General features: G+C 43.7%; 1 protein-coding gene across 2 annotated transcripts in view; it reads left to right on the forward strand.

Moving 5' to 3' along the window:
- Nucleotides 1-13,409, forward strand: part of KDM3A (lysine demethylase 3A) — a 56,447-nt gene that overhangs the window by 34,015 nt on the left and 9,023 nt on the right. Inside the window, exons 11-18 of one of the 2 annotated variants that reach the window (XM_003420422.4) lie at nt 1,499-1,713; nt 4,309-4,461; nt 4,595-4,690; nt 5,028-5,155; nt 7,024-7,219; nt 8,676-8,848; nt 9,209-9,445; nt 10,819-10,990. In XM_003420422.4, the coding sequence (XP_003420470.2) occupies nt 1,499-1,713; nt 4,309-4,461; nt 4,595-4,690; nt 5,028-5,155; nt 7,024-7,219; nt 8,676-8,848; nt 9,209-9,445; nt 10,819-10,990 (1,370 nt within the window). The remainder of the gene's footprint in view (nt 1-1,498; nt 1,714-4,308; nt 4,462-4,594; nt 4,691-5,027; nt 5,156-7,023; nt 7,220-8,675; nt 8,849-9,208; nt 9,446-10,818; nt 10,991-13,409) is intronic. The other variant, XM_064268813.1, reaches the window with a different exon arrangement.

Below are 13,409 nucleotides of genomic sequence, written 5' to 3' on the forward strand. Positions count from 1 at the left end.
AGTCTAGATCTTACTGCATATTATTTCCTTCTCATCCTCATTTCCAATTTTTTTTTTAAAAGCAAAGAAGCTTAAAAAAACAAACTTGTATTTCTAACAGTAACCAAAACACAGAAACCAAGCCCATTGCTGTCAGGTCAATTCCAACTCATAGTGACTGTATGGGACAGAGTAGAACTGCCCCATAGAGTTTCCAGGGAATGCCTGGTGGGTTCGAACTGCCGACCTCTTGGTTAGCAGCCGTAGCACTTAACGACTGCACCACCACGGTTTCCCTAAAGGTTACAAACATTGTAAAATAATGCTGAAGGTTCAGAAATACCACTACAGTAACTATTGTTAACATGTCAGTACATCTGTAGTGTTTGTATGGTCATAAAATGTGTTCTAGCACATCTCGTTGGTGTGTTGAATCTCACTGTCCCACTACATAGGGCCCACTTGATCATGTTAACTCTTTCCTTCAAAATAGCTTTAAATTAAAAACAAACAAACAAACAAACCTTTGAATTACTCTATGAGAGCCCATTGTAGCAGCGTTTGATAGTTCATTTAACCAACTCCCTTGTTGGGTGTTAAGATGACTTAGTCTTTTTTAGCATTAGAAACAGTGCAGAGATAAGCATCCTTTTGTCCACAGCTCTGAATATTTACTTTGGACAGATCACTAGAAGAGGCATTACTGGGTCAATAGATGTGTGTGGTTTTAACCTTTGCTTCATATGTCCTGCCCAGTTGCCTTCCAGGAAGGTTGCCCCTGGGTGCATGCCCTTTGCAGCGTGTGAGCAGGCCTGAACCTTTCCCCCAGCGCTGAGAGCCTTGCCTTTAAAAAAAATCACTTCCAGTGTTACAGTCAAATATGTTCACTTTCATACTGCTTTTTTTTTTAAAGTCAAATTCCTTTTCTTTACATTTTCACATCATGATTGAAGAAGAAGCTTCTGTTTGCATGAGTGGTATTGTTCTAGGTACAGGGAGCTTTACGTGAGTTACCCCCTAAGAAACCGAGATGTTCTCAGGTTCAGCTAGTTCAAATTGTAAACGGAAGTGTCAAGTTTTAATTTCTATTCTTCTCCCCTTTAGTTTTATCTAAGTTAAAGATTGCTGGTGAGCTGAATTAAATGCACAGGTATTTCAGACCATTAATTACATCTGTGCCAGTAACTTTCAGGTTCAATCTTATTTAGTGAAGTACTTTTCTACATACTAGTTAGCCCATTCATTTAGCAAGCAGATTGCAAAAGCACCATGATAAAGTGCATGTGTAGCATTTTTAGCATTTAGAGTTCTGATAACTGTTAACACATGTTAACATATGTATCTATTAATATATGTCTTGAGTAATACCTGGCCCAGAAAAAGAGCTCTCAATAAAGGGTAGCTCTGTTCTGTTTTCTCTTGGGAAAGTTCTTTATTACACAGGTAGATGTGTTAAGGTGTGTGTGTGTGTGTGTGTGTGTGTACACACATATAAACACTTATTTTCCACTTTCCCCAGATTAAAATTCAACAAACATGGCGTGCTGCGGGTAGAAGGCTTCTTAACACCAAACAAGTATGACGCTGAAGCAATTGGCTTGTGGTTGCCTTTAGTCAAAAACGTGGTGGGGGCTGATTTGGACACGGCGAAGTACATCCTGGCGAATATTGGAGACCACTTCTGTCAAATGGTGATTTCTGAAAAGGAAGCTATGTCAACTATTGAGCCACACAGTAAGAGCCTCTCCTAGGGGGCAGGATTTTGGAAGTCCAGCCTGATTTTTGCTCCTAAATGATGCCTAAATCTTAAAATAGCATGGGATTCGTTTTTGCCCAGAAGTTCAGATGACTTGGGTATAATGAGGTTGCATTTTCTCTTTTGGAACAGGGTACTGCCTCTTGGTTTCATCAGAGTCAACTGCCTACATGTGGGGGTTTATTTGGAGCCAATTATCAAAGGAGTTGAACTCCTTTTCTGTTAGGAAAGGTACAGGCGAGGTGGTGGTGGTGGAATTTGCACGCCTTCCCCAGCAGCACAGGCTCACCAAAAAAGGTTACTTTAAGACAAAGATTGTATCAGCGATGCATTCCAAAGAAAATAGCAGTGGACAGGCTCTACCCTACACCCACTGAATTAGAGCCTGAGGGGCTGGGTCTCAGGCATGGGAACTGGAATAAGTTCAGGTGAAGCCGATGGCCAGAGTCAGGACTTGAAGCAAATACTTGAGGTTTTAGCTGGGTGTGTGCCTGTGTCTTCCACCCTCTGGGAACCCAGTGAACCACAAGGGCCAGTGTGGGTGACACCTCAGAGCCAGGTCTTCATGACCTCTCCAGGCGTAGCATAGGAGGGCCAGCACGCCTTTCCTTGCCTGTGTGCCGCTGTAGAAAGGAGACAGATGCATCAGCGCCAGTCTCACGTTTCCTTTCTCCCATCATCTTAGCTCTGCCAAATGGTTGAAAGTTAAAAGTGAAGCCCTGCCGTGCTTCTGGTGGGTATCTTTGCATAACTGAGTATGTTTGAATTCATTGCATACATACCAATCTTAGTTAAGAATTTTGGTTGTAGGTACCAGAGACAAACTGGAGGCAGGCTAAGCACCAAAAAATGTTACTGAGTAGGAGTTGGTACTGTTGTCATCTCAGAGTCCACAGAGTAGGAACCAGGGCACTGCCAGCAGGAGGATTGAGAGCTGGGTGAGGGGGTGGGGACCGAGAGCTCCTGGGGCAGCCAGAGTCACTGAAGAGGGGAACAGCTTCAGAATCACCCCACTCTAGTGAAGGTAGTGGAGGTTTTGGATCATCTTATGAGCAATTCCTTCCTGTAGTTTTCTATGTAGGGTGATACTTTTTCATATCCATTTTCCTTAGAGATACAAATTGTCTTTATCAGATACACTTAAGTAAAAAAATAGTGGATTTAAAGAGAGGTTCTTAAATCACTGGTGTAGAGGTGGGTGGTACGTGAATGACTGGAATGTAGACACCCTTCTTTGGAATATACTGGTAGCTTTACTCCTAAATCAAGCAGGGCTGTTTTAAGCATGGAATGTCTTTTCTTCACCATAGGTTAGTCAAGGAGCCCTGGTGGTGCAGCGGTTAAAGCGCTCAGCTGCTAACCAAAGGTCGGCGGTTTGAACCCACCAGCTGCTCTGTGGGAGAAAGATGTGGTGGTCTGCTTCTGTAAAGATTACAGCCTTGGAAACCCTGCGGGGCAGTTCTACTCTGTCCTATAGGGTCGCGATGAGTCGGAATCGACTCGACGGCAGTGGGTTTGGTTTTTTGGGCTATAGGTTAGTCATCTGTATTTTTTCATACAGAAAAAGGTACAAGCAGATGTCTTTTATGAGCATAATTGGGCAGCTCGCTCCTCCTTGAGTATTTAAATGTGATTAACCTTTTCTGCTCCTTGCCTCCTTTTCTCTGAGGCAAGGTGGTCAGACGGGAGGGAGAAACTCACTGTGAATGAATTGAAATACACCACCAGAGCGGGTCCCCAGAGGGCCGCCCTCTGACCCTGAGATTAGGAAGCAGCTCTCAGCCATTATCCTTTTATTCTGACTCTTCAGTGATACGCATGTGGCTAGGAGATCTAAGAATATTCTCTAATAAAGCAGTCTAAGCCAAGCGACCGAGGTCAAGTTCATAAAATCTCATTGTCTGTACAATGCCTAGAGGTCTCTGTGTGTGCACTGAGCTTTTGCATAGAACGAGATGGCAGAAGCTCACTCATCGATTGGATAGATTTGGTGTGAACAGAAGCCTGGTCACTTGGATTGTGTTCAGATTCACAACCTGACACTCTGTGGAACGTTGGCTTTGTGCATCTGAGCACATCGTTCTTCCTTTGGAAGAGGCCTGGTGTGTGCTGCCTTCAGCTTCTCAAAGGGCTCATGACCCAGGAAACGAGGGACAACTGCCGTGTGATAACCTGTGCCTGAGCACCCACGTGAGCACAGCTGTGTAGCCGTGGCTGCTTCCTTCGTTGATCTACTCAGCGGCACTAAGCACCAGTGGTGCGCGGGGCTCTTTGTGGGGGAGGCACAGCCAGAGCAGATTCGTCTTTATGGAGTGTAGCCTCCACAAAGGAGATAAAACTGCCCCTGGCTGGAATAGCAGTGAAGAGGCTGTTTGTAGCACAGACAGGTTTATGGGAGTGCTCAGGGAATCCGGGAGAGCTTCATGGGAGAGGTGGCATCTGAGATGGGCTGTGAGGGCTGAATAGAGTTCGTGGGAACTCAGAGGGAGAAATGACATCGACTCCCTCCCCCTTCATGCTTTAGTTCAGAGCCCCCTCCTCCCCAAGACTAAGCGATTCAATGATTTCTGCAGGACAGGTTGCCTGGAAGCGAGCTGTCAAGGGTGTTCGCGAAATGTGTGATGTGTGTGACACTACCATCTTCAACCTGCACTGGGTGTGTCCCCGGTGTGGCTTTGGCGTGTGTGTGGACTGCTACCGGATGAAGAAGAAAAACTGCCAAAAGGGTGAGAACTGACTTGATTCTCCTCCAGCCCTCTAACACACTTAAGCCTTTCATTGATTTGTGGTTGGTGGGTTTCTGAAGCAGTGGGGGCAAGAGTCCATGAAGAATAGTGACTACAAGTCAGTTATTTGCAGGTGCTACCTACAAGACTTTCTCTTGGATCAGATGTGTGAAGAGTCAGATCCATGAACCAGAGAACTTGATGCCTACACAGATCATCCCTGGAAAAGGTATTTCATGTGCTTCCCACAGGGGCTTTGCTTTGTGTAGTGTAATTACTTGGCAACTTCATTTTGGTAAGAGTGATAAATTTTCCAGAATATATTAAAATAATGAATCTAAAACTTTTAAATTATGGTCTTGTAAATAGTTTTGTAGAAGGGAAGAAAGTGCCGCCTGTTGGGGGAAGGCGTGTTTAGCAGGATGAAAAGGAGAGAGTGGAGGCACCATGCTGCTGGAGAAAAGTAGTCTCTTGGGAAGTCAGCTTCTGCTTTGTAATGCTGAGGTGGCGAGTACCTAATATCCTTGTTCAGGTTTTTGCTTCTGCTTTTTTTTCTTTTCCTTCAGCCCTCTATGATGTTGGAGACATTGTTCATTCTGTCAGAGCAAAATGGGGAATAAAGGCAAACTGCCCCTGTTCCAACAGGCAATTTAAACTCTTTTCCAAGCCAGCCTCAAAGGAAGACGTCAAACAGGTATCGCTGCTCGTGCTAGACTGCTTGTCCTGGCGATTGGTGCCTGTTCACTTACGTGACCTGAGAATTTCTATAGAATATTTGAAAGGAACACGGGGACACTTGTCAGTGGAGAGAGAGCATTCATATTTCATGTGACAGCTTGTAGAACCAGCCTCCTTTTCTAGGTTACTTTTGTGAATCTCATTGGTGGCCTCTCCTAGTAGGTTTTAAAATTCCATTCCATAAAAAAAACAAAAACAAAAAATAAATAAACCTGAGTGCTGTGGCAAGGATCACAATAGAGGGTCCCGGACAGAGCTGGAGAAATACGTAGAACAAAATTCTGACTCAAAGACCAGACTTGCTGGCCTGACAGAGACTGGAGAAACCCTGAAAGTATGGCCCTTGGACACCCTTTCAGCTCAGTAATGAGACGACTCCTGAGGTTCACCCTTCACCCAAAGATTGAACAAACCCATGGAATAAAACAAGACTAAAGGGGCACACCAGCCCTGGGGCAGGGACTGGAATGCAGGATGGGACAGGAAAGCTGGTAATAGGGAACCTAGAGTTGAGAAAGGAGAGTGTTGACATGTTGTGGGGTTGTTAACCAATGTCATACAACAATGTACGTACTAACTGATAAGAAACTAGTTTGTTCTGTAAACCTTCTTCTAAAGTACAATTAAAAAAAAAAAAAACCTGTTCTATTATATTGTACTTGATAAGGTAAATATATATTTTTATAGGGTCTGTAGGGTTGCTATGAGTCAGATTTTTTTTTTTTAATTTCTAAATATATGGGTAATATATATGAAGAGTAGAAGGAATAATGATGAAATGAATTTTCATGTAACGATTACCCAACATAAAAAACGGGCTTTTGGCTACCATGTGGTCCTTCTCAGTGGCATCCCTTTCTCCCTGGCCCCAGTAATCATTTCCCTGAGTTGTATTTAACAATCAGGAATTCCTCGACAGCTTCGTGAAGTGGTGGTGTGGAAGGCAGCATGGGCTGGTAGGAAAGCCGTGGTCTCTGGAGTCAGGCCTGAGTTTGAATACTTTCTCTATGACCTTGTAGTTGTGTGACTTTGGCTTGCATGAGCTGATATGTGCTTCAACTACCTCATCAGCAACACAGCAATGATAGTGCTGATAGTTGGCCTTCACAGAGTCACAGCCCATGTAAAGGGAGGGTCTGGGCCACAGAAGGAGCTGCTGTTCTTTTCCTTCTTCTTTTCTGTGTGTGTGTGCGTAAACTTACCAGCTGAGTTATCAAGGCAGCTTTTTAAGTAACAGGGAAATAGATGGTGTGCTTTTTATGGTGTTCTGTGTCCCCCCCGCCACCCAGTTTCTGTTTGAGTCCTTTTAAGAGTTATTCATCACACATTGAGGCCCACTACTCTGTGCTAAGTCAAAAAAGCACTTTCCCTTTCTCTGCACCCCGTTTCCTTCTGAAATCACAGCTTTCACTTTCCTGCCCCACCTCATTTATTCCCTCATCCACAGCTACCTTCTGCATGCCTGTTGGGGATGCTGAGTGAGTTCGTGGGCAGAGACAGGCCCGAGCTGTCCTTTTAAAGCGACATGGTACATTGAGTGATAGGGATACGTGTAAGCCTGAGATGACTGATAAAGGGTGGAGGGAGATTATCTGGCTGTATTTAAATTCTTAGCATGTCTTATGTTCTCACTGGTAATACTTAGAAGGTAAAAATAGAATCTCTCCTACTTTGTAGTTCCAGGATTCCTGTGGTGATATCTAGGACTTTCGGGTGGTTGTTTTGGGTATTTCTTACTGGTATGCTATTACAGGAGAAGATAAGAAAAGGAAGATGTACTTCTTCACTTCAGTTTATGTAAAGTTCTCCTTTTGTACCTAACAGACTTCCTTAACTGGAGAGAAATCTGCTCTTGGTGCTGTGCCCCAGCAGAACCCCTCGGCGTTGGAGCCGGCAGCTGTGGGTGGGGATGCAGCCGCCAAGCCAGCCAGCAGCACCAGGCCTGCCTGTCCGGCCAGCACATCTCCATTAAACTGGCTGGCTGACCTTACCAGTGGGAATGTCAACAAGGAAAACAAGGGTGAGTGCTACCTGCTTTCTTCTGGGCTTCTGAGTACTGTAGTCTGTTCAAGGAGGGACGTGGGCAGCCTCAGGGGCTGTGCGAACAGAATTGTTATGTGTCTTGTGGGAAGTGGTTCCCTGGCATCATCCTGGAACCTGCACAGATGACAGTGTTTTCCACCTGCTGATGATAGAACTCCTAGTTAGGCTGAGATGGTGTTTGGCAACAGTGGCGCGGGGGTGAGACATGTTTGTTTTAATGAACCATTTTTTGCCTTCCTACTCCTACTCTGGAAACTCTGGTGGCAGAGTGGTTAAGTGCAATGGCTGTTAACTAAAAGAACAGCCGTTCAAATCCACCAGGCGCTCCTTGGAAACTCTATGGGACAGTTCTACTCTGTCGTATAGAGTAGATAGGAGTGAGAATCGACTCGACGGCAGTGTGTTTGCTTTTTTTTCTGGTACTCCTACTCTACATAGTTGCTATTTCATCTTAACTGGGATGTGCCAGCCTCAGTTTTATTTTCTTCATTCGTGCTGTCATCTCAGGATGCTTGCTAATAGTATAAAGAACCTGAACTTTGGAATCAGACAGAGCTAGATTAGAATTTGGGGGATTCTGCTTGCTCGCTATATTACAAGAAAGCAAAATTACAGGCCTCTTTCTCTAATGCAAAGATCCTATACAAAATTTTAGTAAAGCAAATTTGACATGCATAAAAGAATTATCCAACATAACCAAGCAGAGTTTTTCCAGGAATTACAGGTGTGATTTAACATTCAAAAATCAGGAGAAAAATCATATGATCATTTGATGAGACGTAGAAAAGTAATAAAATTCAACACCCACTCATGATAAAAACTCTTGGCAAATTAGGAATAGAAGGGAACTTCCTTAATATAAAGAGTGTCCACCAAAAACTGATAATCACATTTAATATCAGTTGTGATAATGTTAAACATAAATAATAGTTTAGTAATTCTGAAGACTTCTGCATTCAGAAATGAGACAAGGGTACCTACTTTCACTCTTTTTAGTGAACATTGTACTGAAAGTCCTAGCCAGTGGAGTGAGGCCAAAAAAAGCATAGGATTGGAAAGGAGGTGATAAAGCGGTCAGTATTTGCAGACAATCTGATTATACATGTGAAAAATCCAAGAGTCTACATTTAATGAATGTATCTATCAAGGTTGGTGGATACAGGTCTGTTTACAAAAATCAGTAGTATTTCTGTATACCAGAAACAACAAGTAGAAAGTGAAATTTGCAAAAATACCATTTACCATAGTGCCACCTTGGATTTTGGATATTGTTGTTTTAACACCAAATGGTGCTCCCGGTCTGAATTTATCTCCTTAAGTTTTTGGTTTCAGTACATGAAAACCCAGGTCCAGAGTCATTCTGCTAGAAGACTGATGAGCGACTAGCCTCTTAGAATGCTTTTCCATCTGGATGTTTTTGGTTTTGTTTTTAGAAAAACAACCAACAATGCCAATTTTAAAGAATGAGATCAAATGCCTTCCACCCCTTCCCCCTTTGAGCAAATCCAGCGCAGTCCTCCACACCTTTAACAGCACAATTTTGACACCTGTAAGCAACAATAATTCTGGTTTCCTCCGAAATCTCTTGAATTCTTCTACAGGAAAGGTAGGTGTTCATTTTATTGTTTCTATTCCACCTTGTAAAGCTGAACAGAGACAGAACAGGAAGAGACTAGGGAAAAGTGAAACAGAAAGTAGAAATAAGGATGTGAATCACTTGCTTTGTCTTGTGGGCACAGAAGGCCATGTAATTGACAGGTGGACTTAACAGGGTTATACCACTGGGCTGGGCCATTTTCTCCTGGTATACTTGTTCCTGTACCTACTTTTGTGACTTGGGCTATCAAGTGGGGGAGGGGACTTACCTCTTTGCCTGGTCTTGGCTTGGACTCTTCTGCATGGGAATGGAGGTTTTTTGATACTGGAGAATGACATATTTAAAAATTGTCTTCTTTCTGAAATTTAGACAGAAAATGGACTCAAGAATACACCAAAAATCCTTGATGACATCTTTGCCTCCTTGGTGCAAAATAAGACTTCCTCAGATTTATCTAAGAGGCCTCAAGGCCTAACGATCAAGCCCAGCATTCTGGGCTTTGACACTCCTCACTATTGGCTGTGTGATAATCGCTTGCTGTGCTTGCAAGATCCCAACAACAAGAGCAACTGGAATGTGTTTAGGGAGTGCTGGAAACAAGGGCAGGTAATGTGGGCCTTTGCTCCCCCAGATGATTCGGATCCCCCTTCTCAGTTCCTGTACCCCCAGCTCCACCCCTCCCCCAGTTGTAAGTGACATCACTTCCTATTTTTGTACTTTATAGTTAAGGTGAGTTTATTAGGGTAGGGTGTGACTGGAAGTCTTCTATAGCAGACATGTCTGAGCTGTCTTTTCCCATCGAGTTTTGATTGCTTCTGAACAGTTGTCATTGGATTTATAATGACAGCATTCCATCCAGGCTTAGTGGTTCTTACATGGTAAACCTCAACAGGGGAAGCTGGAAGTATGATTAAGAGGCTGATAGAGCTTGAGGAATTAAGACAAAATGTGGTAAAAATCATGTGTCCCTCTTCCATGAGTTAGAACCTTGTGCTCAAGGCAGTTCTGGGTGGGCCAGAACCATTAGGTGTCATCTTGGAATCAGAGTATAGGCTCCCAGGGTCCCTACTTTAAATTAGAGCAGCGTTAGAAATGCTAAGTCCTGGTTGATACGTTTAGGAAACGTGCACTAGCTTTCTATCCCTGCTTCTGTGTTTCCTTATGTTTCTGTTTTCTGGGTCTTTGGATTCTCTTCTCAGCCATACAGGATCCTCGTTAAAGGAATACTTTGCTCTTGAACAAGCCCAGGAGTTGAGGAATTGCCCCCCGCCTCCCCACAGTTTTTTTTTTCCCAAAACAAATTTTTTCCCAGTCCTATTTTTTTTCTTTTTTTATGTCCTAACTCATGGGATTTGCTTATTTAATCATATACATGGAGGATGCAACATGACAGGCGGAATACAGTCCCCTGGCTTGTTTTATTTCAACTACATGTTTACAGAAATTGAACTAGTCCCAAATAGCCAAACCAATCTTAGGAAAAAAATTTAAAAAACAACTGAACTAACTGCTAATATTTTAGATTCAGGCTATTTCTCAGACAGTTAGGAATTCTAGAATGCTTTGTACAGCCAAAAAACATGGTAACTTTAGGTCCATATTCCTGCCTGGCGACAGCAGGCCCAGTGGTGGCTCCTTTGCGAAGCACCCTCCTGCTGGGCCTTTGTCTCCCCTTCACATCCTCTGCCTAGCCTTGGGCCTTGGAGTTGGTATTTCTTGAGTAATGGGATCTGAGTCAGAAGGCTTGATCCTTGATCCTGGAAGCCTATCGATCCAGTTTGAGAGCAATTTGTGTGTAGCAGATGAATGGTCAAGCAGTCGACACTGTGGGAGTTGAGTGGACTAAGCCACAACTCCACGATCTGAGATTGAGGACCAGCCGCACAGAAACAAACTGGCAGCTGTTTGAAGAGGGGTTGCCTGTGGGCATGAGGATGGAGCTGGGGTTGCAAACTAAAATCTTCATTCTCTTCTTTTAGCCAGTGATGGTGTCTGGAGTGCATCATAAATTGAACACCGAACTTTGGAAACCTGAATCCTTCAGGAAAGAGTTCGGTGATCAGGAAGTTGACCTAGTTAATTGTAGGACCAATGAAATCATCACAGGAGCCACAGTAGGAGACTTCTGGGATGGATTTGAAGATATTCCAAGTATGTATTAAAAATCTTTTTAAGAGGGTTGAGGAGTTCCTGGGTGGCGCAAATGTGTGACTACTAGTCAGAAGGTTGGTGGTTTGAATCCACCCAGAGGTGCCTCAGAAGATAGGCCTGGTGGTCTGCTTCCAAAAGGTCACAGCCTTGAAAACCCTATGGAGCAGTTCTACTCTGAAACACGTGGGGTTACCATGAGCCAGAATTGACTCCATGGCAACTGACAACAAGAGGGTTGAGAATGTGAACGGAGGAGGGGACATAGCAATAGCAGGAGTCTGAGGCTCTTCAGTTGCCACAACAACATTTTCCATGATTTTATAGTTTAAAATTAGCATCTGTCTTCACCTCTTCTTTCTCTTTTCCAAAGTTTATGCTTTTGAACTGAAACAAATTATATTTTTATTTCATTAGAGGGGCGAGAGTTGGTCATCCATTCTCCAGATGGCTCCATGTCTGTCTTGTGACAGGAATGCTGTGCTTTACCTGGGGGTTGGGAGGGAGTACAGAGCAAGGGCATGTAATTCAAGACTGGTGGTTTTTATGTGTATCTCATCTTTATATATACTTTATATAATTTCAATTATTGGCACCTGAAAGTGCCAAGAAATGTGAATTCTGTCTTCTGGCAACTGCCTACTTCATCTGGGTGAGGGGCAGCTGTGGTAGTAGAAAAGGCTCATGTTGCCAAGGTGTGGCCCTTTCTGTAGATCGGCCAGTCAGTGATCTGTTTACAAGAACATCAAGTCCAAAGGAGAAAAATGTAGAACAAAATTCTAACTCAAAAAGAAAGACCAGACTTGTTGGCCTGACAGAGACTGGAGAAACCCTGAGAGTATGGCCCCCAGACACCCTTTCACCTCAGTAATGAGGTCACTCCTGAGGTTCACTCTTCAGCCAAAGATTAAACAGGCCCATGGAACAAAACAAGACTAAAGGGTCACACCAGCCCTGGGGCAGGAACTGGAAGGCAGGAGGGAACAGAAAAGCTGGTAATAGGGAACCTGGGGTTGAGAATGGAGAGTGTTGACATGTTGTGGAGTTGTTAACCAACGTCATAGAACGATGTGGGTACTAACTGTTTGGTGAGAAACTAGTTTGTTCTGTAAACCTTCATCTGAAGTACAATAAAAAAATAAAAACATCAAGTCCAAGCTGGGCCCTGCAGATTCCCATCAGCACAGCCACAGGCAGCCATGCTCCCATCCCAACTACAGCATTTGACCTGTCAATTCTTTAGACTCACAATAATAAAGTGCTTATTCCTCAGTCTCACTTCTCTCTCATATTTTTTAAACATACTTTGACCTTTAAATTTCTTGCTTTCTTAATCCCTGTTACTCCGTACATGTATAGGCTATAGCCCATATTTTTAAAACTTTGTAACCTATCTTAGTCCTCTAGTGCTGCTATAACAGAAGTACCACAAGTGGATGGCTTTAACAAAGAAAAGTTTATTCTCTCACAGTCAGGTAGGCTAGAAGTCCGAATTCAGGGCACCAGCTCCAGAGGAAGGCTTTCTCTCTCTCTTGGTTCTGGCGGAAAGCCCTTGTCATCCGTCTTCCCTTGATCTGGGAATATCTCAGCACAGCAGGAACCTCAGGTCCAAAAGACCCGCTATGCTCCCCGTGCTTCTTTCTTGGTGGTATGAGGTCCCACCCTCTGTTTGCTTCCCTTTCATCTTTTGTAAAATAAAAGGTAGTACAGGCCATACCCCGGGAAACTCCCTTTACATTGGATCAGGGATGTAACCCGATTGAGTGTGACATCCCACCCTAATCCTTTTAACCACAGCAGAGATAATGATTTATAACACATAGAGACAACCACACATGGCCTAATCAAGTTGACACATATTTTGGAGGGACACAATTCAATCCATTATACAACCTTTGAAGAATTAGAGCTAATTCTTCTCTAAGACATGATTGGATTTTCCAGACGTACATACTGAGGTGATGGTTGGGATATAAGGTGTTTATTAGGGATTAACATCAGTGAAATGAAGGAAAGAAGCAGGATTGGGCAGAAGGAGAAATCCAAATGCAGTGCAGGCCTAACAAAGCCTCGGGCAACTGCTGGGGAGTTCTGGAGCAAGTATTGACCTTCATGTCTCGTGTTGGGCTGAGGTGGGAAATGTCAGGGCCTTCATACCCTAGCTCCCTCAGTCTCTACATGTGAGCAGAAGAGGGAAGAGTGTGACCTGGCAAGGCAGCCCTCTGTAACTGAAGCAAGATACTAAAGGTAGGCAAGTCCTTCCTTGAAGGGGATCCGGGCAGCACATTTCCGTGTCTACCATAGTGTGCTTTCCAGTTAGGCCTGGGTTCAAATCCTGGTGCTTGATGTGCCCTTGCCAAGTATATGAGCTCGGTAATTTAACTTTTCTGAGGTTCAAACTTCCTTATGCCTACAGACATGT

Source organism: Loxodonta africana, chromosome 15, assembly GCF_030014295.1.
Source record: "Loxodonta africana isolate mLoxAfr1 chromosome 15, mLoxAfr1.hap2, whole genome shotgun sequence".
NCBI classification, from domain to species: Eukaryota; Metazoa; Chordata; class Mammalia; order Proboscidea; family Elephantidae; genus Loxodonta; species Loxodonta africana.